At 34.1% G+C, this 27,425-nt stretch overlaps 1 protein-coding gene across 3 annotated transcripts; it reads left to right on the top strand.

Moving 5' to 3' along the window:
- Positions 1-2,702: 2,702 nt before the first annotated feature.
- Positions 2,703-17,238, top strand: LOC130813753 (chloroplastic import inner membrane translocase subunit HP30-2-like). 3 transcript variants are annotated; one of them, XM_057679798.1, is made up of 10 exons: positions 2,703-3,012; positions 3,726-3,837; positions 3,926-3,984; positions 4,186-5,276; positions 9,935-10,303; positions 12,504-12,619; positions 12,949-13,075; positions 13,643-13,797; positions 16,103-16,165; positions 16,417-17,238. In XM_057679798.1, exons 5-10 carry the CDS (start codon positions 10,007-10,009, stop codon positions 16,448-16,450), a joined length of 792 nt encoding a protein of 263 aa, XP_057535781.1. In that variant the 5' UTR covers positions 2,703-3,012; positions 3,726-3,837; positions 3,926-3,984; positions 4,186-5,276; positions 9,935-10,006; the 3' UTR covers positions 16,451-17,238. The 3 variants fall into 3 exon arrangements, with proteins under 3 accessions (XP_057535781.1, XP_057535712.1, XP_057535637.1); XM_057679729.1 differs by having other exon boundaries at positions 2,703-3,837; XM_057679654.1 differs by lacking the exons at positions 2,703-3,012; positions 3,726-3,837; positions 3,926-3,984; positions 4,186-5,276 and having other exon boundaries at positions 9,102-10,303; positions 16,417-17,237.
- Positions 17,239-27,425: the final 10,187 nt, after the last annotated feature.

Raw genomic sequence — 27,425 nt, 5'->3', positions numbered from 1 at the left:
AATAATAATAATAATAATAATAATAATAATAATAATAATAATAAAAAATAATAATAATAATAATAATAATAATAATAATAATAATAATAATAATAATAATAATAATAATAATAATTAAAAAAAAAATACTGCAGCCGATTTTTTCCTTACTGCAGCACGCAAACTTTTTTCATTTCCGAGGACTAGCGACCAACCAGCGACCAGTAGGTCGGTCGCCAACCAGCTGGCGACGAAACAGCTACGAAAAGGTGGTCGCCAAATAGCCAAGAGAAGGTTGGTCGCCAGTGTGGCGACGGGTACCTGGTCGCCAAGTGGTCGCCCCTTTTTCTGAAAAAATGGCGAGGAAAAGGCGTCCATTTTGGGATTAGCGACGAAAGAAATAGCGACCACCTCGGATCCCGTCGCCAGCCCGTCGCCCGCCTATCGCCCGGCCTACTTTTTGACCGTTTAGGTATGAAATGGCGACGAAATGCGTTGTCGCGAATTCGATGGTTATTTGTAGTGATTGTTATTGTTCAATTCATTTGTGCTGTTATATTTGAGTGGATTTATCTTATACTTGTATTTATGATTTATGTTGAGTAAATTTCTAAATTTTAAAATGACTATGATATGAATGTATTCATGAGGATTAGATTTATCTTTTTTTTTTGTTATAAGTTTTTATTTAATTAAACAATTAGTGTTGGGATGAGTTATCCCACATCGATAAATTGAAAATGGTGTGCACGCTTTATAAGCTATTAGAGACCTTCTTCCCATTGCCATATGGTTTTGGGATGGTATATATCTCCTTAGCTTATGAAGTGTGTGCACTTGTGTCCCCCGTTAATATGCTGGCGTTCACAATAAGTCCAGCCTAATTTAACATGGTATCCGAGCCGATGGTTCGATCAACAATTTAAAAATGGTAGGTTCGAAAAGAATGGCGTTCCTACCCTAATTAATTACTCCCACATGCGAACTTGACGGGGGTTCGCATGTGAGGGGGGGTGTTGGGATGAGTTATCCCACATCGATAAATTGAAAATGGTGTGCACCCTTTATAAGCTATTAGAGACCTTCTTCCCATTGCCATATGGTTTTGGGATGGTATATATCTCCTTAGCTTATGAAGTGTGTGCACTTGTGTCCCCCGTTAATATGCTGGCGTTCACAATAAGTCCAGCCTAATTTAACATTTAGCACTTAACGGTTTTTTTAATTATTTATTTGTAGCCAGATGTCTATTTCCTATATTTCTATTCCTTTTGTTATATGCGTACAATTATGTGAAATCAATGATGCCATTTTATACCTGGGATTGGATGAGTAGAAGTGTGTGTGTAGTAAATAGTGATCCTTCATCTCCTGATTTACCTTAGTTTTTAATTTGCTTGGCCATCCTTTTCGTGCTTCATAAAATAATCTTTTGAACACATTCATGGAACAAGAGTAATATACATTGCTAATGGAACAAGGAAACATGATCAGCACTACTATTTGACTTTGTTGTATTTATTCCTTGGCTTTAAATGAACATGGCCAATGCTTAACTAATTGGTCTTATCTTGGCTGAGCATGATTAAATTAGTGTAATTTGTTTTTTACTAGGGTTAAGTCGAGGATTAGTATACCCGTAGGGTTTGTTGGTGCTATGTAAACTTCAAGTAAGACCACCTTTAGATGGAGGCAAAGATGAACAAATGGGATCAAAAGGTTTCCCACAATCACAATTAGTAGTGTAGAAGAACTTTAATTCATGACATTTGAGAGTTGAAAATTTTAAGGAAGGCAACACAAGCACATAAAGATTTGCATAATAAGACACAAGTGGAGAATAACAGTTATCCTAGGATAAACATAATGTAATTACTAATAACATAGCATGTAAGGATAGTTGTCCAAACATAGGTCATAATGTACATGAATAAGTGTTTTATTAATGAAAATAGATGAGTTTTGAAGTTAACTTTGTTTGCTATATAGACTACACTCTTACTCTTGTTATGTCTAAAGTTTAAGTGAAATGCTGAGTATACTTTATGTCAACCATTAATAGTTTAGGTGATTATGTGTGATTGAATAGACATTAAAATAGCCACCTATGTGTTTGAGTAGCAAGTAATGGTTGCTGCGAGCAGCTCATTTGCACCTCATACAAGAATCGTTTAAAAGATGTAACTAAGCTTTTGGGTTTGTTTGAGCCACTTTATGGTACTCTTAATGATAGTCCCACTGTTGCGTGCGTCATCATTTTAGCAAGTAAGGGAACTATGCCTTAGTTTAAAGTTGGCTCAATGTCTGTTAGTCTGGTAGATTTTGAGGAAGCAGCAGCTAAGCATTGTTTTCAATCTCTTGTGACGGACTTTCGCCTTTCTGCCAATCATATAAAGAAGGATATGTGTGAACCTTGTGACAAGCGTTGCCATTTGGCCTCGAGGAGTTATGGGCGTTTTAGATAGGGTAACACTGTTGGAATAACAAGCATGGTTTTTTTAGCGAGACAAGAATGGGCTGCATTGATCAAATTAATGAAGGAATCGTACGTAAAATTCAATGAACTAAGCACCAAACAGGCGAACCACAAAATCAAGTGCAAAGTGATATAAAAATCTCGATCGTTTCAGTCACCTGGTAAAAAAAAAATACCAAAGACTTCTTCTTCAAGATGAAAATGTAGTGGTCAATTCTACACTAATCAACTATTTCAAATACATATACATCTTTTTCAGCATCTAATATTTTATTTTAATTAACTTTTGATGTTAGGGTAATTTAATGAAAGCGGCGTTGTTTGAGGATATATACAAGCGTACGCAGATCTGATCCAGCAAAGTCAAGAGTACATGATGTCGAATCCAACAATCCACGCTGTTGATGGAAAGTATCAATCAAAAGCTAGCGAATTCCAAATAACATTCAATAATCGGACCATCATCCAGCCCACTGGTTCTCCGTCGAGTACCTCTGGCCCAACCTATCATGCGCTATCGAAAATTCCTCGCGTTGCAAGTCCTTATGACAGATATGGTAGATGCGCTAAACTCTTGCTTGCATATGCAGTACTCTTGCATCGGTTGAACTTTACTTATATGCCTTAATTTACATGTGTTTGATCTCATACTTCTTCTTTCCAAGTGCATAAATAAAGTCATCTTTTCTTACTTTTTTACATGTTCTCGAAATTGTTCTTTTTGTTAGAGACATACACAAAGTTTCTGGAGCTTTTGCCCAGCAAAATAGTGTGTGTGAAATTCTGATTACAGATCACATGTATTCTTTTACCCATAATTAGAGTTAGAAGCCCATTCATTTCATGTATCTATAGCATTGTCTTGTTGATATTTGTTTCCAAAAGCAGCTCCTATCAACCTTTGATAATCTAAGCTTGGAATGACTTAGCTGATTTCTTTAAAGAAAAGCCAGTATCATATCCTATTATTGGCTTTACTTCTCTCAAAGTGACTTCACATAATCGTTAAAATTTACTTAACTCTAATTATAGTCTCCCCTTGTTTTGCATAATGACATTTTTTTAAAAAAGTACTTACAACTTTCTTGGACAACTAATGGGCTTTGGCTTATCGACTACAAGGTTCTCCTCCTTCATAGTGACACCAACTGGCGAGAAGGCATCTCAACTCAACCATTGGCTTGTATTTTGCCTATATTCATTATATATAGAATATTAGAGTTCTTTGCTTTTTTACAGCTTATTATAACAACACTTTTGGTTTATATAGGGCCTCTACACATGGAAACTTGCTCGATGAACGAAAGGCACAGATTCAATAAACCCGCACACCTTTGGATCAAAGACGCCATACAACAATAGATTTTATCAAAAACAAAAATGTATTGCATCATACTTTCCAGTAATTATTATTCTTATCTTTACATTTCCAAACCATTTTACTTACTACACTACTTTTACACTATGTAGGCGCACAATACAATACAAGATGAACGCTATTGTATTACAGCATTTATCCCCATATGCAAGTACGTTGATATTCGTAAATTTTTGGGATGTAACGCTTGCAATAAGAAAACAGACACTGATAATTATAAAGTTTTTAGCTGTCAATAGTGTCACTAAAAAGAGTCTATTTCTATGCTAGGTCTCTCTACTATTTATTTTATCACCAACATTTGCACACCAGTGTTTAATCTAATACAAAATTTCCTTTGTCATTTTTTTAGGTTACTTTTACATTCGATGCTGTAGATAGCATAGGTTGTATCAATCTCACAGCGTTCAATAACAACGTCGCAAAGTTGTCTAGGAAAACAATTTATGCTTTATATTCTCCCACAACTTATGTAAGTAATATGAGCATTCACTTTGTTTAATAATGATCAAAATTATTAATATTTTTTCCATAAACAAGAAGAGATTACTTCGTATGAAGAGATAGAAACCTCATTCAAAGATAAACCAATCTGCATTGAAGTAGGCCCCACAACTACACTATTAAAGAATGGAGTCCTCAAATGGGTGTTAAAATCAATTTTAGGCGAACCACTTCTAACACAAGAAGTCTAGCCGCAAATCGAACAGCTCCAAACCACCATTTCATCAAAGGCTATAAACCCAAATTATATAGCTGTTCTTGATTCTCCACCACCTAGGAAGTCAGAAAGTTCACTACTATTTTCTACCCCAACTGCTGCTGCTCATCAAGATACCTCTCTGACACCCAACTCTAATCTATCTTTAGCTGCCTCATCATCTTCAGCAAGTACACCACCACTCGAGTTGCAAGTGTGTCGTAGTTTAGACTTTCGCCATATGGAATGTAGTTCTAATCCAGATGACATCACCTCCTAATCTTCTACTATTGATTATTTTTGGGTTCTTTATGGTGTGCACAACTTTTGAACACGCTACATGCTATGCATTCAAACTTTTGTTGCCATATCATAGATGCTTAGGACTTCTTCACATGGGATGCTTCTTGAAAACATTAGATTTATGCTACTTCATAGACCTTCTCTAAATGTATCCCTATGGATGAATTGTGTTGTTTATTATTATTGTCTCATTTTCTATAAATGTTGTTGTTTGTGTTCTGTCATTGTTGTGGGCTATGTTTTGCCACACTATATCTTGTTCTGTCATTTCTATTGCCTTGGATTTTGTCTTTGTGTTTGTCTCTTTGTTACGTTAGTATATATGCAGCTGTCAAAATACATTGGTTAGGATGGGCATCAGAGTTTACAACAAGTTGATTGGGATGTAGTCTTCAACAGTGCAATTCAGAAGAAAAAGATCAGATAACCTACATTGCAAGGTAATGCTTTCCAATTTTTAAATGTTTAGTTTTAACGTTTACTAAAAATGTTGGTAATCGATTAAATTCTTATTTCCACAAGCTTATATATGCTATTGCACATATTCTTCTACAACGATTCTATTTATTAGGAATTTGCAAACCGTCATCAAAGCTAATAGTTTAACTTGGGGGGACTGCATGCAAAGCACGCGACCCCACAACTAGTAATAATAATGCTTAGTAACAATATTTAGGATTTTAATAGCAAATTCCATGAATAGAGATGTATTTTTCTAAGGTAAAATATTAATCTCAATTCATAGTATGAACTAATATTACTATGAAAGTGTTTATAAAAAGTGGATTAGTAATTAAATTACCTAAATTAACCCTGAACTAATTTGACTTTAATAACCTAATCGATATAGCGAGAGTCTGACTAGAAGTAACATAGTTTTAGAGTGAACTATAATGAATTTTTTTTATTATTTTAATACATTTAGCGAGAGTTTGTGATAACAATTAATATTGTGTATATTTGATAGTTAAATGATAAGTATTTAGCCGAGCTTCCTTGAGACCGATCTATTAGCTACACGTACACCATGCGCTTATGGTGTAGATTTAAACACACATCAAACTTTTGGCGCCGTTGTCAGGATAGTAATGTATAATAATTTTAATTTTTTTCATTAATTATATTATTTTCTTTTTCTATCCCATTCCCTAAATATTACGCTTTCCTTTGTTTTTTGCGAATGAACTAGAGAGCTAAAAATAGGAAGTAGGACAAAAGCTCAACGAGAGGAAGTGTAAGAAAATATAGCCAATAATCAATTTTTTGGCCAATTAGGTCCACCCTCGCTTACCCAAAGTGCAATACCTTGCATTAACCTCATATCGGTGCAGACATTTGAGTTGAAACCTCACCTTAGATGAAAAAAGGAATAGGTTCAGTGGAAACAATTTTGAGAGTCTAAATGATCACATCGCTGATTTTCTAGAGCAATGTGATACAAGAACATCGAATGACTTATCTGAGGAGTTAGTAAGAATACAGCCTTTTCCCTTCAGTCTTAAGGAAAAAGTCAAGGCTTGGCTAAATCTGAGCCAATTGTTATATATTGAACATGTTACCAACTGGCCAATGCATTCTTGGCGAAGTTTTATCCTCCTTGGAAGACCTTCATGATTCAAACACAATTATAAACCTTCAAGCAGCAGCTGTTCGAATTGTTTTATGAATATCCGGAAAGATGTAAAGACCTCCAAATGAGATTTCCCTATCATCAAATTTCCAACTGGCTGCACGTCTAGTCCTTTTACGGTGGATCATATGATGAGCGTAAGTACTCTATAAATGTCGCTTGTAGCAGTGATATGGATTCTAAACTCATGGAGGACCTCCTGAGACTCTTAGAGACCTTGGCCAAAAATGATTTCTCATGGATCAATGAGAGCATTCAGGTTTCACGGGAAGGTAATGGAGATTGTGAGACTATCAAAGCTCTCATGCATCACATTATTAATCTCACCCAACAGATAGCTAGGGTATATAGGGTATGTTTTTCTCCTACTACGTCTCTAATTCTTTTTCTAACTATGATACTTGTGGAGTTTCTGGTCATAGTGCTTGTAGTTGTCTCCATGTGTATGAGAATATAAACGGTACATATTAAAACCATTGACGAGTTTACTAAAAACTTCAACCCAAGGTATATATAACTACCTAAAATTTTTCTATAAAAGCTAAACGTCCTGAAACTACACCATCCACATCCATTTCAACTTCCACCACCATACTAACAAACCAATAACCCAACAACAAAATCACTCATAACCAATTATGATTCTCGATTTACATAATTGAGAAAAATGAAGCATTCTCATATCGATTTGGTATTTTAACGTATAGAATCCGATGTTTTAACCTATTAAAGTTGGTTAACCTATATGGAGTTAGCATTTTAACCTATTAAGTTGTTAACCTAATGAAGTTGGTATTTTAACTTATTGAAGTTTATATCTTAACATATTTAAGTTGGTATTTTAACATTTTTAAGTTGGTGTTTTTGCTGTTTAAGTTGGTATTTTAGTAAAGACCAACTTTACTATATTAAAATACCAACTACATAATATGAATAATTTGAGTTGGTATTTTATGTTGTTTAAGTTGGTGTTTTATGCATAACATAATATGAACTATCAAATAAAGTAGAATACCTTTGATGCTTGAATTCCACATTATATAATCAACTATGAAATATACCAAAATAGAGATGGTAGAACTTTAAATATCGTTCCTCTAATATTGGTTCACAAGTATCGAACGGATCACCTCGCATGCTTGTGCAGAATTAGAAAACCTCTAATCTGATTACATCTTAAGTGAAAATATGAGTGTGTTGAGAATATTAGAAATGATAAAAGCTTATGTAAAAGATGAACAAAGTGAATGATTATACACAATATATCATCTCTTCATATACTCATCACATGTAACCGTTACATGTACCCATCATCATCATCATCATCATAACTAGTGTATCACGCCCAAAGAGACCTTTACATATATTAATCATGATAAATATAGTTTATTTCAAATCCCAATTAAAACACACAGTAAGTTTTCACATTTCAGGTAACAATTATGATGACTAAGAATATTCTTTAATTCACTATTAAACATGTAATCAATCTATGTATAACTTTTCATAATTAAGTATCCAATGAGCATCTTATGTTTTTTGTGCAAATAAATATCCGATAAACTACTTATATGTGTGACCTCATAAACCTGATTATAATAGTAGTAAACTAGTCATATTAAATGTAGATCATAGTTGATTTCTTGCAAAACACTATGATCACCTAAATTAACCAAATGTATTTTATCACCATAATTCGTCTCATGTATGTATAGTAATTACACTTGGACAAAGAACACTAACAACCCGTTTGGTAGGTGATAATAAACAGAGGTAAGGAGAATGAAAAGTAATATAATTTTGGTTGAAAAATCTCTTGGCTATCTTGATGACCATGCATGCTTGTCCAACTTCAATTATCTCACTTTTTCCATAAAATTCATTCCAATGCATTATCACTGGAGATATGGTATTAGGTGGTAATGAAAATTTATAAACAAAAAAACTTTTTTGTGATAAAAGTTTCATCACCATTAAAGTTTCATCACCATGGGAATGGCATGGAACTTTTGATGAAATTTTACACTATAAATCATTCTCAGTACCACCATTTAATACCAATGATCAAACGAGCCGCAATTTCCTTTATTTAGGATGGGCCTGAGAGATGTATCTTTGAGAGCGACCGCTCAAGAAGTGAATATTTGAACAAAATAAGTCTTTTTCTAAAAAAAAAATTCACAAACTAAGCTTAGAAAAATTTTATTTTCAAAAATAAGCGTCATTTAGTCTAAGCATGTGGTATGGTAATGTTCAATATTGCTAATAGCTAGCGATTACCGAAATGTGTCAAAAAAGTCACCCCAACAAATGCCTGCTATTAGTAACATGGGGCGATTGATGGGCTGATTTTTTTGACTCGGGTTGACTGTCGTTGACTTTGGATGTTAATGGCCCGCTGTTAGTATCAGCGGACGTTTGCTGAACTGACTTTTTTGACTCAATTTAAGAAATGGGCCATTATTTGTAATAATGAACATTACTATATCTCATGCTTAGACTAGAAAATACTTATTTTGGGAAATATTATCCTCGTTTCAATTTGCTTGCAACATTAGAGATTTTACATTATTCATTCATCACTTTTAATATGTGATTAATTTTTAATCTATAAGTTAAAATATAGTTAAGTGAAATCTTGTTTGATTCGTATCAATGTAACGATTATTAATTTCAATTTTTTTATAATTTTTTATTATATATAATTTGAGATATTAATAATTAAATTAGTGTATTGAATTTCATGAAAATGCAAAACATTGCAATTAATTTGAAATGGAGGAAATATAATTCTCCAAGCTCAATTAGAGAATTAAAAAAGAAAAAAGAAAATAATGATGAGTTGGGTCCTAGCCCGGGTAGGGAATTGGCCACTTGCATCATATGATAGGCAAAAACGAAAATTTGAATAAAATAAGATGTTTTAACAACTTAATTCCAAAAATAAGCTTCGTGAAAACTTAATTTCCAAAATAAGCGTCCGTATATCTAAACCTAGCCTTGGAGTAAGTCGCTGTTACTAACAGCGACTTTAAAAAAAAAAAAAATTTTTATTTTTTTTAAGTCGCTGTTGGCATGGAAAAGAGCCTTGGGGTGAGACAGATGGAGGCAGCCGCAGCGACTTAATGAATTTTAAGTTTTCAGTTCTCTGTTACTTCCTCATTCCAACCTACGAGATTAAAGAGTTGATCAGTTAACCTTAAAGTCGTTGTTAATAACAACGACTTATTACTTTTAATTTTTTTTTGGTCTTTCGCTGTTAGTAACAGGGACTTACTCCAAGGCTAGGTTTGGATATACGGACGCTTATTTTGAGAATTAAGTTTCCTCAAAGCTTATTTTTGAAATTAAGTTGTTAAATAATCTTATTTTATTCCAAATTTCGGCAAAAACTTTGTTCTGCAGCTCTAATTCCAAGTTCATCTATCTATTGAGTTGACACAGCTCTATCTTTATCATCTCTTTCAGTACTTTCACTCTCCTCTCAAAACTCAAAAGTTCACAGAGAGGCAGAAACCCCTAAACCCTCTCAAATCAACCATGGGTGCAGGAAAACAAGAATTAGTAGTGGCAGAACCACCAAAAACTTTAATTCAACTAAACCCAATTGTTCAAATTCAATCTAAATTCAAAGAATTGGAAATTCACCTTAAAACATGGCTTTCAAAACAATCTCTTCCTGTTGAAGCTGCGGTTGTTACTGCTGGTGGTGCTGCTCAAGGTGCTCTTATTGGTGCTCTTATGGGTACTCTTACGCAAGACATGCCTCCTTCTATGTTACCTCAACCTGCTCCTGGTCTTGACCCTAAAGCTATGGCTAGTCTTCAACAAGCTCAGGTTCATTTCTTTTTTCTCCATCTCTTTCTTTTTCTGACTTTCACAATTTGTTTTGTTCGACATATATTTGTAATTTTGTGTCTCAATTGTGTTTTCTTTCGTAAATTTGGCTCACAACTTGAACTTTTACTTTATAATCGATGGATATTAATTTTGCCTAGGATATTTTGCTGGCATTTATTTCAGGGGTTGAACTTTTTAGCTTAATATGTTTGGTATTGAATATCTTTTCGTATTACACCAAAATTTATATGTGGGTTCTTGTAGATCGATCAGATGATGCATAATATTGGTCCAGTTTTAGTTGGGATATTTTTATTCGTGGGCAATTGTTTCCAGGGTTGAACTTGTGGGTTATTGTTGTTGTTTCTGTATCTATGTTTTGGTTAGGATAGCATCTGTGTATCTTCTGTAATTTTGGCCGATAAACAGCAATAAGTTCAGTTTGAAAGGTCTAATTTTTGGAATATCTTGGGTATTTCTCTTGTGGGTCGAGGAATGAGGCCGCCCTTTTCTTTTGAATAATTCAATAATCTCAGTTCTACAGTTAAGTGAAAATCGATACAAACAATGAATAACAATGGGTAATGTGTAAAGATAAACTCAGTTGAAGTTAATACATGAAAATGGGGACACTTGGGGTGTTTATATTAGCAAAAGGGATCTATTTCGTAGGTACTTTGCAACTTATCATCAGAGTCTATCAAAACCTAATGTATCAAAGTCGTTGCTAGAAAATTTAGATTACTTTGCCTCCCTAGTTACTCCTTTAGAATTAGGGATGTTGAGTAAGAGCTCATAGATGCCAAAAATTATGTAGGAAACTAACCAGTGGAAAGGCAATGGCGTGCTTTGGATTTACAAAGAGGTCTTGGAATTTTTTATGCTACACTCTTTAAGTGCTCTAGAGGAAGCATTTAACACAATGTAAAAGCTAATTCTTATCTGGTTTGGCCGAGAGCCTGAGACATATTATATCCTTTGTTTGAATACTAAGTTGGAAAATTGGATAAAATGGGTCCAATATTGGGTTGTTTCCAGAGAACCGGATGTACTTCATCAAATACAAATGATTGGATGAACTTTGCTTTGCGATTTTGAGTGAGGCTTTTAATTGATTTTATGTTCTTCAATTTACTTTATTAGCTCCAATTCTCTAAGGCATTAACGTTGTTGTTGAACTTCAGTTCAAAAAAAATTTTCCTGTACAGTACTACATTTTTAGTCAAAAGCTCAATTTAAAAAATTTTTAAAGCTCATCTAGAAACTTGTGCTGGACCACACTGCCCCATACCTTGATCACCCCTCTCTCCATCTTGTATCGACTATAGTAATCCTTCTCAATGCCTCCTTTCCTGGCAAAGCATACTTTCTCCATTGACATTATACAGGTTCATAAGCCAGGCCCTCATCAGGATTCGTGGATTGGTAAGCGGAAGGGAAAGAGAAAATGTTATGCAACTGAGGAAGATGAAACAGGTGCATGGCAGAGGAAGGTGAAACAAGGGATGGAGAGGGGAAAGGGAGACAAAAAATGGACCGGAGAAGAGGACGTGATTTGGGATTGGGAAATAGTGAGTGGCCTGGGGTGCACTTTTTCAAGCTAAGCATACAATAACAATGGGAAAGTCTTAATCTCAAAATATAGGGTTTGTTTCATGCACTAGAAAAAACTTGATTCTTGACATCATTTACAAAAGCCCTTATTTTCCATTCATTCCAGTCAAGCGCTCTAGGTCTCGAGCAATATCTTTTCTAAAGTTTTTGTTCACCTCCTAATGATGCTTTATTCTTTCTTTTGGTTTGGGAGATGGAGAATGGTTGAAATAACAATGATAATGAAAAGTACATTTCTTTTTGACATATGACAAACAGACAATGTCTTGCGTATTTGATATTTGTATATGTATGGTGAGCAAAACTCATGTCTTTATCTACTACTCAATTCCTTATCACTTCTTCATAGATCTAGCTTTTTTTTTCTATATTCTAGGTTATCTCTCGTTTAAAATATGATGTACTAGTACTTTTCATTGGCAATATTAATGGGAACATTCCGTTGTTAATTTTGAATATTTCTGGAATACTGATCCCACCGTAATCTTTGTTCTTAGCCTTTAAAACTTTTGTTGTAGAATAAAGTGAGATTTGTAATGTACTGGGTCCTAGTCTTGTTAAATTCAATTTTTTTTGTGTGTAGGCTCTTTCAGGGGGTCCTTTTGCTCAAGCTCGCAATTTTGCTGTTATGACAGGTGTAAATGTTGGCATCTCCTGTGTATTGAAGAGAATCAAAGGGAAAGAGGATGTATGGTCCAGGTAAGCTTGCTTCATTTTATATTTGCCGACATTCATAATTCTCAGAGCTTTCTGTCCAATTTTATCCAAAATAATTCGTGCCGTTCTTGCATTGTGATATATTTCTCAATCCTTGAATTTCATTGACTATTGCATGCATTTTTATTTTAGGGAGTTATTGCTGATGAAATCATATCTTGTATATTAGCTGGAGTCTCAGTGTACAATCCTCTGTTGGTCATCAACCATTTTGTTGATTTTATTTAAAAGTTTCCGACCTCAGGTATTGCGTGCCATTTGCCTTTTAGTGTCTTGCCTTCCAATTAAACACGCGATGTACAATTTTGCAGCATGATAGCAGCATTTGGTTCTGGATCCATGTTTGCTTTGGTTAGTGGCATGGGTGGGCCAAACCAAATTCCCAATATGATCTCATCTGGAGTTTTCTTTGCCCTTGCTCAAGGTGGAATTTACAAGGTTTGTAATGCGTTTTCTGTAAATTACTTTGCCATTGCAGATATTGTATTCTTTCTGGTTAACTGTATGGCATTATCTGTGTTGGTCATGAATCAGGCTATGATGACATTTGGGAATTTTAGCTTTTGGGCTTTATTCTCCTTATATGATTTTACTAAACTGAAATCATTTTACTGGTTTTCTACTGGATTAAACTGCATGTTAATAAATTTTGTGGATCAAACCTGATTGTTAATTATGTTTTTAATTATATAGATTTAATTATTTTTATATATTAAAAGTGATTGTTACTTATTTGAACTTTTTTCCCTACTGATTTTCACTCATCCAACCCAAACTCATTTTTATAAAATTTTAATATTTTAAAGTAAATAAAACAGGCATTGATCATCAGAACATGACATAAATAGCAGCATTATGTGTGGACAAGCCAGGAAAATATTGTTTAAGTGCCATACTAAACCAGTTGATGTTAAAGCTCTAACTTCTCGCTACTGCCTCCTTAACCCCCGTTATTTTAATGTTGAAGTGTTCAAGGTTTGTTAATTGATGATTTAATCACTGCAGCTGGGAGAAAAGTTCTCTAAATCTCAAGTACAAGAGGCTGATCCGTTTTATGTAAAAACAAGAAGCATGTTGTTTAGTCTTGGCCTTCAGAGCTATGAAAAGAACTTTAAGAAAGGCCTGCTAAATGATCGTACATTGCCGCTGCTTACTGATAGGCAAGTATCATTTTATATCTTTCTTTTGATCTTATTTTAATTTCCTTAGGTTTACATTAAGGTGTAATCAAGGTTGTTAAAATCGCGATTCATATTGTAGAATCTTACGATTTTACGAATGATTTAAATCGTTACTAGAATCAGAATCAGTTAGAATTGCAAGTAGATTCGTTAAAATCGTATAGAATCGTAGAATCACTACTAGAATTATACGATAAAAATTATTAAACAATGTAAATGAGCAATTACATTTTCTTATCTTTGCAAAATTGTGGAATTATTCGATTCTACAATCCGATTCTAAGAGTTGTCTCCAATTTAAGACATTGGGTGTAATGGAAATTCTTGTGGAAAATTAGTAAGTAGGTTAACATTGGTCTTTTTAAGTAAATTTTTTTGTTCTTTCTCATTTCACCTCAAGTGCTCTATCTGGGGTGTGCCTCTTCCCTTCAACTTTTTTGTACTTAATTCGATTCAGTTCGGCTCTGTTCTATTGAACCAAAGAGAACTTTCCCTTGTTAGAAACACTTGCCTCTTCATTGTGGTTATAAAGCAGTTACACTTTTCAGCACTGTACTTTTTCAACATCTCACTCTATTTCCGTGTTTTGGGTAAAGTAGATATTGTTTTCATATTGTTGGAAAATTTTGAAGCAATAAGGGTGACATTGTGATTTGGCTAGTCCTTATTTAAATATGTGGATTTTGAAAATGGCTTGATGCTTTTTGTCATTAAGAAATCTGCACTCTTTGAAACTCGTCTCATGTTAATATTCCCTCTGTCCCACGGAGTTTGCACCATTTCCCTTTTTAGTCCATCATATAGATTTTGCTCCATTTTTAGATTGGTCATGACTCACTCTTTTTTTAATTCTCGTCCACACATTTAATTTATCTTTTCATCTCATCTACACATTTTTCCCACTTTCCCATTAAGTATATCTTTTTACCTCTTTTTCTCCAATTCCTTGATCTGCACATGAGTTCTACTTGGGGCAAACCCCATGAGACAGTGTGAGTATCTTAGTATGAGGCCACCAAAGATTTGCCATAGAGGATATCAAAATATAAGTAGCTGGAGATGAGAAATAAAATTGTGAAAAAAAGGAGAAATGACTGAAGATTTAGGCTGATACGAACCACTTAGAGATCCAAATTCTTTTTTCAAAAATGTATGCTTAATCCACTGATTAGCTGCTGCTTTAGTGGGAATTTGTCGCATATTATTATGTTCCCTTTGCCCCCAAATATTTAACTCCTTATAGAATTTTGATTACGTTTAGTGTCTCCTCCATCTTAATAATGGCATTTCGGGTTAACCAATAGTGGCAGATCTAGCTAGTATCATGTCGTTTCATATGCAAACCCATGTCAAAAAGAAGTCAAGAATGTGTTGTAGATTGTGAATCAGTGCATCTAGTGAAGAAAGTTACATCTTACTCCTACAGGGTTACAAGTTATCTTTAAAATATTATAACATAACTAATCCCTCCTATTCACCTTTAGAGATCCATATTTTTAATATAGTGAGTTTACTATAAAAACTACTCCTTTTTATTCACCTTAAGAGTCCCATTTGACTTTTTACGGATTTTAAGGAGAGTCAAAAGTGAGACCCTAAGGGTAGGAAAGAGAGTGGTATTATGGGTTTTTAATGTAAGGGAGGAAAATTAGTATGGGTAATGGAGGGTATAATTAAAAATAGGATAAAGCTATTAAGGACATAAAAGTCAAAAACCCATACCAAAAATAGAAATGGGACAATTAAGGTGACTTGACCATAAAAGGAAATGGGACACATAAGTTGAATAAGAGAGAGTATGATTTTTATAATTTATATATAGTAAATATTTTGTTGCCTAATACAAACGATTCAGAATCATATAACCTTTTTTGAGTATAATAATTGGTTAGTGAAGTTTTACCTTCGTATTGTTTTATTTATGTAGTTGCATTCTATTTATGTTTTACTTATTAATACGAAATTAGAACTCATTTTAAGTACCTCTTGAAAACACAAATTCTATTGCGCAACCCCATCTTGTAAACCGTAGATCCACCCCAGCTTATTGCTCTATACGAAAACCTGAATTTTTTGCCCAAACTTCCTGAATTAGAGTGACACTTGTTCTAAATGAAAAAACCATACGATTGATTATATTCATGTCCTGTGATTGTATCGTGGATGACTTTAATATATTCTTGTTATTCCTTTGTACAATCTTAGAACTTATAATATCCGAATATCCAATTTAGTGTGCGTTCGTGGATGTTAATGTTTTAAATGGTTCGGATACTCTTTTCAGTGCCCTTAGAGACGTAAACATCCCTCCCGGTCCAAGACTTCTCATTCTCGACCAAATCGAAAGGTACGATCTCATGTTTCATTCATACATGTATAGAAATTTTGTATGAACCAGTGTTAACATGATTCGCTAATCAGCTTTGCGAATTACGAATTGAAAAAAACAATTATAATCGGTTTAGGCTATTTTTGAATCATTTTGAGCGAATTGCGAATCCAAAAGATGAACCAACTAGCCAATCATGCTTCACTAGTATGAACCAACCTAATGTTTTTATACTCTGTTTTCTGTTATTTGGATTTGAATTTCTTCAGGGATCCAGAGCTAAAAGAGAGGCGAAGAAAGTAAGACACCTATTTTCCTTTCAGACTAGTTTAACGAAGCACGGAAGAACACCATCAGTGGTAGAAGGAAATGAAATCTTTTACTGTTGAGTGTAGAAGTTATTCATTTGAAAGGTAAATGATGCCTTAGAATTTTTGGATTTGCGATGTAGTGACCATGATATTTATGAATGTGATCAACCAGGTTTTTGACAGTATTATCATAATTTAGTACAAATAATGTTGCCATTATTTATTTGTTTTGTCTTGTCCTTAACATTAAAACTGTTAGGCCCGTTTGGTTAGTGGTATTAAATGGTGATAATGGGAATAAATTATAGCGTAAAGTTTCATCAAAAATTTTGTTTCATTCCCATGGTAATGAAACTTTGATCACAAATAAGTTTTTTTATTTACAAATTTCCATTGGAATGAATTTTATGAAGAAAATGAGATGATTGGAGTTGGAGAACCATATTCATCAAGGTAGCAAAAAGATTTTCAACTAAAATTATACTAATTTTTCATTCTCATTACCACCGTTTATTACTACTTACCAAATGGGCCGACTTACGTCTTCCCATTAAATTATGTTTTTGGTTGAGTTGATTTTTTGTTTTATAAATCTGTCAATTGACATACAAATTGTTTTCCTACATTACAGTGCATATGTCAACAGAAATTTGGAAACAAAATAAAAAAATATCTATCTAAATGGTTCAGCCCATTAAGCTGGTAAATTTTATTCCTTTACATTCAGAACATTTGAGTCTTATAAAACACTATATGTACCCACCAATTATTCTCCTACATTGCATTTTTGTTTTCTTAAGTGCATCTCCTCTTTTATCACTCAATACAATTTAAAGCAATATTTATTAAATATTTGATTAAATTCTAATATATATATATATATATATATATATATATATATATATATATATATATATATATATATATATATATATATATATATATATATATATATATATATATATATGTTTCGGTGATGAAACGAGGAAGTGCAAAAGACACTTAAAATACCTGGAGATAGGTGTAATCGGGTACAATCATCAATATGCTGAAAATGTTTATGATCCTTCCGCTGATGAGACCTCAAATCCTGCAATACAACGTTAGCCTTGTCCAGGGGTGATTTCCCGGAAAACCCCTCCGACGCTCAAGTCAGATCGGGAGACAGAAAGTAATGAATATATGATAATGAATGAATACAAGATTAACGGATTGTAGGATGAGTTCAGATCAATTGAAGGAATATTTGGTTCAGAATATAGATTGTAAGTAGGAGGGTAGTGTCATTTTTGTGGAGTAATGGTACGAATATATAAACTTTCTTTCTAATTAAATGATTGAAGGAAGTATTTTTGGTAAAATAAATTGAATGTAGAAGAGTAGAATTGTCTCCCATTTTATGTAGTTTCATGACATATTTATAGCAATTTCTTATAAGGACTCTAAATGTGGTTACTTGATCATGGGATGATCATGAACATAATATTTGTAGATGTGGGAATAATGGGGAGTTATTTTAGGAAGTGACTAAGAGTAGTGATAGTAGTGGACAAAGGGGGTAGTTAGGGTTTGACTAAATGTGTTATTATTGACCCCATAACATTAGCCCCACGCATAAAGAGCGATAGATGAGGGAATTTAATGTGGCGAGGATATCAGTCTTTATGCGGAAAAAATCATACCTGTGATGCAGATCAAATAAATATTCGGAAGAAACCATGCAATAAGGTCCGAATAAGGTAAACTTCGAATTCTTGCCTCGATGGGCCCATGATGGTGGAAGCCCCATGAATTATAATTATTTGGCCTTTGGGCCACTTTTGATGATTCGACTTTTAGAGCCTGATATGATGATTCGGCATTGAGCCTGATATGATGATTCGACATTTGAGCTTTATATGACGATATGGCCTGGCAGTCAATCACTTAGGACTTAGATAAGGAATCATATTAGATGAATCCTTCGAAAGCATTGGTGAATATTCGGATCAGACATAAGTCCACATTTAAGGAATATTTGGATCCGACATAGGTCCGCATTGCCCAGCCGTCAATCACCCGGGACTTAGATAAGGAATCATACTAGGTGAATCCTTCGAAAACATTGATGAATATACTGATCGGACATAGGTCCGCTTAATAAGTGATCGAGTTATCAAGCTAGGTGATACTCGCTAGAATATTTTGATGATCAGACGTAGGTCTGCATTGCCCAGCTGTCAATCACCCGGGACTTAGAGAAGGAATCATACTAGGTGAATCCTTCGAAAACATTGATGAATATACTGATCGGACATAGGTCCGCTGAATAAGTGATCGAGTTATCAAGCTAGGTAATACTCGCTATGAATACATTAACAAATAACGCCCAAAATCACTCGTTTTGGGGCTTAATAAGAGTCCGAGTTACCAAGCTAGGTGACACTCGCAATGATTTCACTTTCAAACTAGGAGAAAGTTTGATAATTAAGATAAATACTTTGAAAATATTGCCCAAAATCAATCATTTTGGGACTTCAATAATAATATGACTTTCAAACTAGGTGAAAGCTTAGATGATTCCATAATACGACAAAGAACGCCCACGTGTTGGGACTTCAGTAATAATATGACTTCAAACTACTTGAATGCTCAGATGATTCCATAATATAATAAATGATGCCCATGTTTTGGGACTTCAATAATAATAATATGTCTTTCAAACCAGGTGAAAGCTCAGATGATTGTATACATTCATCATTGAAAACCACATGTAAGTAAGACTCAATATAATACGAATAATAATGCTGAAGTATTGAATTTCCACGCATAAATAATAAATAATTCTTTTAATAGGTGTCAATATCATACTTGATCACTTTCTATATCGACCCATGAATACAACAAATACGGAACACCCGATATACGTTGATGAATAAAAGTAAGAATAACCATATGATCATCATCAGATTAATATAATATATTCTTCACTTGGCAATACTAATCAAAGATTTGCATCCTTTATGTAGCATTTCATTAGAAGGCGAGGATGATGATTTTTCTCCATGCATCGAGTCACCTCAGATTGAACCACCGTCGGATCATATTCGGATTCAGCCAATACATTGAATTGGGCAATATTTGGAGTAATTTTTTCAGATTGAAATAACGTAGCTGAAGCTAGTTCGGAAACATTCTACGGGTCATCTAATCCTTTAGATAGTGCATCAAACCGAACTTCAACAATGAGACTGAATTTTTTGGTCAGTTGAAGTTGGTTTGGAAACGTTCTATGGATCTAATAACCCTTTAGAAGGTGCATCAAACCAAATTTGGGTCCGACTTTATGATAATACGTCATGACAATTACTCAACCGGGTCTTCGATGATTCGGATGTAGCATAACTCGGCTACTTTCAATACTTAGACAATTTTGCAAAATTATTAGAGGCCCTTGGGGGGGTCCGAGTTTTTAATATTTCGGACAAATTGATGATACGGCAAAAGACAAAACTTGTATAATAACCTTAGACAAGAGAATCCGGCTATTCGATGGTACAGAATGACTCATCGCATCCGAATCGCTTATGATATATAGCTTATTAATTAGACGGTCACATAGCTGGAGTTGACAAAAAATGGTGAAATTGAAGAGCTGGATATAATATATCACATAATTAGACGGTCACACACGAGTGAGAACCTTCTTTTCCTCATAGCAAAATGATCTTCAAATCAAATCTTCATCATTAACAAATAATTTCCGAATCCCCAAAAATAATGGGTGCCGAGAAAAATTCAGGAAATATTCACATACGACACAGTAAAGATAAGATGATGGTCCTTTAGACCGAAACCACTTAGTTGAAGCTAGTTTGGAAACGTTCTATGGGTCATCTAATCCTTTAGAATGTGTATCAAACCGAACTTCAACATTAAGACTGGGATTTTTAGTCAATTGAAGTTGGTTTGGAAACGTTCTACGGATCTAATAACCCTTTAGAAGGTGCATCAAACCGAACTCAACATTGAAACGGTATACATCGATAAATAAGAGCAATAAGATCCAACTTTATATCCTTGAATAATGACAAACACGTGAGATGATTTGGCCCAAATATTCTCGATCTGATCGGTAAAAATTTAATTTATTCCCACTCGTGATTTCATGGACTAAATAGAGTCCGAACGAGCCATGAAAAATATATGCATTTTTTGATTGGTAAAAATATATGAATGATCATCATCATTGTTCTTCTTGTTTACCTATGGGGTTAGTCATTAGCCCCCAATGATGATGAATACTCATCCAAAACATGATTGTCTTTGTTTCTGGTCAAGAAAAATTATTGGGACAAAAATAAAACTTCCATTTGCACCGTCAAAATATTTAAGACTAAGAAACAGTAGATTAGGAAACCCAGGCCGTGTCACTATAATTGATGCACTTTGACACAAAATGTTGATATATTAGCCATTTTTTATCCTTTCCATGATAATTATAGAAAGCATAGACAGTCACGTGCCCTTACTCGCGAAAATCAGAAATAAATAGCATAAAAGAAAATGGTGGCTCTTAATTTAGTGTAAAAATACTCGTCATTTGAGCAGGTAATTTTCGGAGAAAAAATTAAGAGTGCATGTGTTCATCTAGAAACTCTCATAATTGGAAAAAACAAAATGATCTAGGTTGATTGTGTTTTTGGTAGAACAGACATGACTTTTATGTTTTGTATCCCCACAGACGGCGCCAAACTGTTTCGGTGATGAAACGAGGAAGTGCAAAAGACACTTAAAATACCTGGAGATAGGTGTAATCGGGTACAACCATCAATATGCTGAAAATGTTTATGATCCTTCCGCTGATGAGACCTCAAATCCTGCAATACAACGTTAGCCTTGTCCGGGGGGTGATTTTCCGGAAAACCCCTCCGACGCTCAAGTCAGATCGGGAGACAGAAAGTAATGAATATATGATAATGAATGAATACAAGATTAACGGATTGTAGGATGATTTCAGATCAATTGAAGGAAAATTTGGTTCAGAATATAGATTGTAAGTAGGAGGGTAGTGTCATTTTTGTGGAGTAATGGTACGAATATATAAACTTTCTTTCTAATTAAATGATTGAAGGAAGTATTTTTGGTAAAATAAATTGAATGTAGAAGAGTAGAATTGTCTCCCATTTTATGTAGTTTCATGACATATTTATAGCAATTTCTTATAAGGACTCTAAATGTGGTTACTTGATCATGGGATGATCATTAACATAATATTTGTAGATGTGGGAATAATGGGGAGTTATTTTAGGAAGTGACTAAGAGTAGTGATAGTAGTGGACAAAGGGGTAGTTAGAGTTTGATTAAATGTGTTATTATTGACCCCATAACAATATATATATATATATATATATATATATATATATATATATATATATATATATATATATATATATATATATATATTTGATTAAATTAATAACGGGTGTGAACTACTTACATGAAATTAAAAGTTAGAGGAAACTGGAAGGTTAAAAGTGATACATATTTGAAAATTTTAAAATTAAGAGGATTCAAACACATTTAATATAATGATGGCTGAAGAGAAGGTTATATTTCTATCATCAATCTATTTTCTATTTATTCTTTATTCCTTTGATTTATAATTTTATGTTGATTCTTTTAAATATTTATTCGAACAGAATTACATAAGAAATTTCTTATTTGTACTGGGAAGCAAAATGATGGTAATAATTGGAAAATCTGACTTTTTCTATACATTCAATGTGTATATTGTAAAAAGCGAGTACAAGCCTTTTAGAGAAAATTTGAAAAAAATAAGATGTTTTAACAACTTAATTTTAAAAATAAACGTGAAAACTTTATTCTCAAAATAAGCGTCCGTACATCCCAACTTATGCTTGGTGTAATGTCACTGTTACTAACAGCGACTTAAAAAAATAGTAAAAAACCTCAAGTCGCTGTTACTAATAGCGACTTTAAGGTTAACTGGTCAACTCCTTAATCTCGTAGGTTGTAATGAGGAAGTAACTGAGAACTAGAAACTTAAAACGCATTAAGTCGCTGTTACTAACAACGACTTAAAAAAAATTTTAAAAAAATAAATAAATAATTTTTTCTTTTAAGTTGTTGTTAGTAACAGCGACATTACACCTAGCCTAGATTGGGATGTATAGACGCTTATTTTGGAAATAAAGTTTTCACGAAGTTTATTTTTGGAATTAAGTTGTTAAAATATCTTATTTTATTTAAATTTTCCCTTTTAGACATGATTTTAAAATGTTGTTCTAAAAAACTTTTAGAACTGATGAGATTTTGGATATAACTATCACTCTTCCAGTGGTTCACTATATCAATCTGTCCCTTTCGAAAATATACCCAAAAAATAACTATCATAATAATTATTTGATAGGTTTGTTTTTAAAGCTTAAGTAATATGTTTTGAATAAGTTTTATTGTTTAATTTATAATTTTATTTAACCCATTTTTTTTCTTATTAGTACAGTTAGATAATATATATAATGGGATTATTAATGTTAATTTATATTCTTTATGCTAATTTTATACCAAAAAATTTATATATTTCACGAGTTTTTATACTAATATCTGTATACAAATACTATTACAATCGTTCACATTGATTTATTTCACGATCGTTACATTAAATAGTTTAATGCCAAAATATGTAAATTATGAGTATCATGGATGGCTATGGTAGATGAAAGTTTTCCTTTCATGCTTATGATATATGTTTAATTTTCACAACGTACATTAAGATCATCCCCTTCCTTCAGAGGAAATTTACCTTAAAGCTCTGTCAATGGAAGATACTGATTTTAATTGATTCAATACAACAAAATGGATGAGGTGCAAGGTGGGGAGAAAAAGCGCATTGCACTGACGTGAAACATATCCCAGTCTGGATGCATAAACTCTCCCAAGAAAACAGTATTATATGCAACAGAAGCAATGTGGATAGTATGTGATGCCGGATCTTTTGTCACTGCTGTCCTTTTGGCGCTGAAACACCATCGAAGGATTACATTTAGAAAATTTTAATACAAGATAAATGAAAAATGTGGTGTTGAGAAAAATCGACCAGATCTATGTAAGCCATCAGTGTTGTGGCTCATGTAGGGATGGCAATTTAGTTTGAACCCGACCCTAATCCGACTCGATCCGAGGAAAATAATCCGATTTGAGCCCGAGGAAAAAGTTATCCGACTCCAACTCCAACTTTATGATTCGAGTACGAATTAGAGATGGACTGGAGTTGGACCTTATTAAAAATCCGACACTCCGACCCGTCTCCGACCCTAAAGGAAATCCGACTTTGAATTTGACTTTTACTCAATGTTTTGTTTCCTTTAAAACTCTAGACGCAACTAATTCAACCTCTCTCATACTAATTGTAATTTTCGATTTTGAAAAACTATTTGATATTTTTATTTAGATTAATCAATCAAAATATGACAAATCAGATTAAGAGAAATAAAATACGCCAAATCAAAATGCGAACAAAATTTTGTTAAATTGTAGTATTAGGACTATTTCTCTTGTTAAACTTGAATTCAAAGTACATATTTTTTTTTTGTTAAATTGTATTTGCAAAATATATTTTTTTAACTTTGTATGCTTTAAAATCATTAGTACAATATCACGACAATAAAGTTTGATAATAATCCAACTCTGTATCCGACTCCGTTGAAAGTCCGAGAGTCCGAGTCAGGCCAAATTTGGAGTATGCATAATCCGACTCCGAATGGAGATGGACTGAAAAAAAGTCCGACTATTATCCGGAGCAAAGTCGGGAGTATATATAATCTGAGCCGAGTCCGACCCATTACCATTCCTAGCTTATGCATGATATAATTCCATTATCAGGGAAGTTTTTGCCAATGGAAGCTTCTAGTGCCTTGTGATACTTTCTAGCAAGACCAACTCTTCCACCATGTCGCACCAAGTGTTTCAAGTATACTTTGGACATCAACTTTCACACCATCAATACCAACTACGGCAAGGTATGAGTGAAGCTCGTCACAGAAGTTGAAAACTCTCTCAGGATTTACAGGCCCAAGTCCATTCTTCATCATGGTTTCTAAAGAATTATCAGGATATTCAACATGCTCGTTTGACTGAACACCAGGGGATGTTTTTGGGTACGCTAACTTGGATTCCCTACTATTTTCACTGTCGCTATTTACAGACATTTCAAAAGTGTCATATTCTCACCAATTAGGACGCTATATAGTGTCACTTTTTGTTTCTTTTTGCGGCGCTTTTTAACGTCACTATTTGTCACTTCGCGCCAATTTTTACGACGCTTTTAAATGAAAGCTATTTGTTAATTTAGCGACATTTTTTGCATTAATATTTTGGAGTCATTATTTCTATTAACGACGCTTTGTTCCATCACTAAATGTGTTTTTTTGATGTCATTATATATTATTTGTGATGCTTTGTTCATTCAAAATTTTGTTTTTAATTCAAAGATAATTGCACTAAAACCACTTATAATTAAGATATAATTCAAAAATCAAAAATACATCAAAATTGTATACATAATACAAAATATCGAATATATCAAAATTGAATACATAATACAAAATATCATACAAGTTTTAATGGAATACTATATTCAAAAAATAAAACATCAACAATATTGTTTATGTACTTGAGATGACCGATGATGCTCAAGGATGATTTGAATTGCAATGTTGAGTGTAGAACTGATGCATGTACGTGGTGGGACAATTCAAGAACCTACTTAATACCTCCAAGAACGTTGCCAAGAACGCTATGAACGTACACAAAGATAACCCTTCTGTTTGATGACAAACAAGAAGGTTGGCCAGGACAACTCTAAAGAGTGGCCCTTGTGCCGTGGATAGAGACAAATCACCCACACTGGGTTGCTTGGCCTCTTCCTCACACTCCAACTGAAAGACTCTCTCTCAATCTTTGTGGAATTAACCTGAAAAGAACACTTTGCTTTGCCTCACAAAGTACCCTCTCAGAACAAGTAATTGAACAACAATCACTTTGAAGAAAAACTTGTATTAATCAAAAACTTGTTTTTTACAAGGGATTAGGTCTCTTATTTATAGAGTTATGAGACCTTCTAAAAGAGCTAAGCCTAACAAACCAAAATAACGGCTAAAAGTTACACGTGGCTTTTATGTACACGTTTTAAAACAGAAACAGAAGTCAGAAGGAGTGTTTAACAGTATGCTGCTGTACTATTCGTTGACCACCCAACCTTCAGCATCCATTCTTGGTGTCTTACTGTGATCGTAAGGAGGCACTTAAGGTGTTGATGGAGAGTCCCATGTATAAAGATTCCAAAAATACCCTTGGTGTATCCTACTGTGCTCAGGTTGACTCCGTAGAAGGGCTTGAAGGTCTGCTGCTCAGCAGGTGGTGGCTGGCAGCTGGTTGCTCTCTGAATCACCCATTGTCAAATGTCAGGCGAACAAGTGACCTTGGGGTTGGTCTTGTGGCTTCTGTGAGGACCCATCGTGATGCCTCTGAGTCTTGGTGTAATCTTCCATGTCTAGAGATGCCATGCCTCGAAGTTCCATGCTCATACATGTACCAGGTTGGACGTTCCATGATTCGCAAGGTAGGCTGCCAGGCAGAACCATACTTTGTTGGTTCTGTTGTTCGTGAGTTGTGGAACAGCCTACTGTTTTGCTTGAGTATTGTTGAGATGTTCCTCCTTGATTCTTCTTGCTCTTGCCTTGATTCCATGTTTATGCTTGGTCTAGCTTGGGATTGGCTTTCCTTAATTGTCACGTCCAAGCCCGTAGGTTTAGCAAGGTCAGTTGGTAAGCCAATGAGCATCAAATCAGTAGGTTGCTTAGCCATGTCTCCTCCTCCTTGGTTTGTCTTGGCTTGTGGGTTGTCCTCATGATCCATATATGGATCATTCTCTCCTTCTTCGAACAGAATTGTCCCCAATTCTGCGTTGCCCTCATGGTTGCTTGTGTTATCCAAGATAGAGGCTGTGGAGACTTCATGGTTACTCATCAAGTTCCCATGCTTCCATGTCAAAGGCCCTTCCTGCAGCTCCTCATGACTGAATTCCTTTTGTATGTGCTGCAGCCTTTCAGTCCTTTGTTCATTATTCGTATGGTACCTACAATCATAAGAAAAATTAGTAATCACGTCTTCCATGAAATAAAACCCATTCAGCTCATAGCATGAAAATGAAGCTTGCAAATGCAGGTTGTTTAATTCAACATCATCAATATGTATATCCTTGTTCAGCTCAGTGCTTAATGCTTCATCCTCTACTGAATTCAATGTTTTGCTTTGCTGTTGGGTTTGATCTTCACTGATTTCTTTAGTGGGCAGTTGTACAGTTTCCTTCTCCCTCTGAATTTCTTTATAACATTCACTCTTATTCAAGGCATAGCTTGTTTCCGTATTAGTTTTTTTCACAATCAAATGCTTGGAGCCTCTCCTAATGTGAACTTCCTCAACACCGTCACGTTTGGTCAGCACATATCTTGTTTTGTTTGGTTTTGTAGGAGTAGTTATGGTCTTACATGGAGGTATGGGTGCAAGTTTTGTTAATCCTCCCTCATTTAGGACAAGTTTGTTCACTACATGTGTGAGTTGTGTAATGGCAAGAGCCATCTTACCCAGCCTCTCATTAGTATTCATTTTGTCCTCAATGTCACAATGCAATAATCAACAAATTTTCAGGAATTAAAGATGAATGCACAAACAGAAACAAGATCACCACAGTAATGCAACCCCTATCTTCTGTTTAGCAAAGAAAATCTACAAGTAACTCTTTGGAATTTTTTTTTTTTTGGGTTCTTTGTAATTGTTACACTAAGTTCTCTTTATTAGAACCAATTTTATCAAACATACAGAAAGTAGAACAAATTCATCATCAAACAAATCAATGCACAAAGATTTCTGATCAAAGGAGAATGAATGACTGATTTTTTTGTTCT

Source organism: Amaranthus tricolor, chromosome 1 (assembly GCF_026212465.1).
Source record: "Amaranthus tricolor cultivar Red isolate AtriRed21 chromosome 1, ASM2621246v1, whole genome shotgun sequence".
In the NCBI taxonomy this organism is placed as follows: domain Eukaryota; kingdom Viridiplantae; phylum Streptophyta; class Magnoliopsida; order Caryophyllales; family Amaranthaceae; genus Amaranthus; species Amaranthus tricolor.
This window is presented reverse-complemented; position numbering and strand designations above follow the sequence as displayed.